This window comes from Aplysia californica, unplaced genomic scaffold, assembly GCF_000002075.1.
Source record: "Aplysia californica isolate F4 #8 unplaced genomic scaffold, AplCal3.0 scaffold01260, whole genome shotgun sequence".
In the NCBI taxonomy this organism is placed as follows: domain Eukaryota; kingdom Metazoa; phylum Mollusca; class Gastropoda; order Aplysiida; family Aplysiidae; genus Aplysia; species Aplysia californica.
The window spans coordinates 140,510-141,782 of NW_004798530.1; the positions used below are offsets into that span (position 1 = coordinate 140,510).

General features: G+C 38.2%; 1 protein-coding gene across 1 annotated transcript in view; it reads right to left on the reverse strand.

The window, feature by feature from the left end:
• Positions 1 to 657, reverse strand: part of LOC106013776 — a gene marked incomplete at its 5' end in the record, with an annotated part of 6,865 nt that extends 6,208 nt beyond the window's left edge. The window contains 1 exon segment of the mRNA XM_013090398.2: positions 459 to 657. Coding sequence (XP_012945852.1) covers positions 459 to 657 — 199 coding nt within the window.
• Between the last annotated feature and the right edge of the window lie 616 nt (positions 658 to 1,273).

Sequence of the window (1,273 nt, forward strand, 5' to 3'; positions counted from 1 at the left end):
ACACACACACACAACACACACCCATTCTCACAAATATTTAAACATCCACACACAAACAAACACAACTGCACTTTTTCTGTTCTTCAGACACCTCAGCTGAAACAAATATGACCGATCCTGAGATGACACTCTACTCGGGTGCTCTCAAAAATCTATGTTATTATTCTTTCACTCATTCACTCTTTTGCTTATTCATTCTTTTACTTATTCATTCTTCCATCCATATATATCCCTTTAGCTATCCATTCTCTAACTCATCCAGTGTCTTACTAATTCACTCTTTCATCCATTAATAATCCTCCCCCCCCCCTTGCCCCCTTTTTTCATTTTTTACCCATTCGTACTTTCGCAATGTAAATTTACAATAAACAATACAAATCTTATTGCAATTTTTCTTGTTATTCTTTCACAACAGCACAGAGCACGCACGTAAGCTTACAATGAATTATGCAAATCTTACTGGTATTTTTCTCCTCCACGAAAGGGTACAAGGTGTACATGAGATGCGGGAATATGACGTTTGTGTTGATGTTGTTCTTCGTTCTCCGCATTTCGTTCTCCTTGATCTGTACATGTCTCACGGCTCTGTCCCAAAGCTTGCCCGAGAAACGTTTCAGTTCGTACGTGTCCTGGGTGGCTGTAGACAGTGTGATCACCTGCACGGACGGAGGAGACGAGAGTGAGTTCGTGAGCGTAAAGAATAAAAAGAAAGAAAAAGTGGGTAAAAGAATGGATGAATTTAGAAAAAGAATGAGGAGGAGACGAGAGTTTGTAAGCGCAAAGGAAAGAAAGAAAGAGTGAGCAAATGAATGAATGAATCTAGTAAAAGAAAAAAAAGAGGGAGAGACTGACTGAATCAAAACAGAAAACCAAATCAATATCAAAGCCATACTTAAAATCAGTACGGCAAATCGACTCAGAAACGAAACCAGAAAAAACTTATAAGATAACAATAAGCCCAAAATGTATTATATAATATTTCATATTATGACGGGAAAATCTATGACACAAACATCATAATTAGGTCAAAACCAATGTAAAATTTAATTGACCTCCACCCCCCAAAAAAAACCACCAAACAACCCAACAAACAAACAAACAAACTCAAACCAGATACCACCAACGTCTGATATTTGGGTAGTGGTAAAGTGCTTCGCTATCGCATACAGAGGACATGAGTTCGATTTTCATGTCGCAAAAATTTATTTGTATCGAGTATCATGGTTTTTCCACTGCGACATTGTATCTCTGTCTGCGGCGGCACCCGTATTTG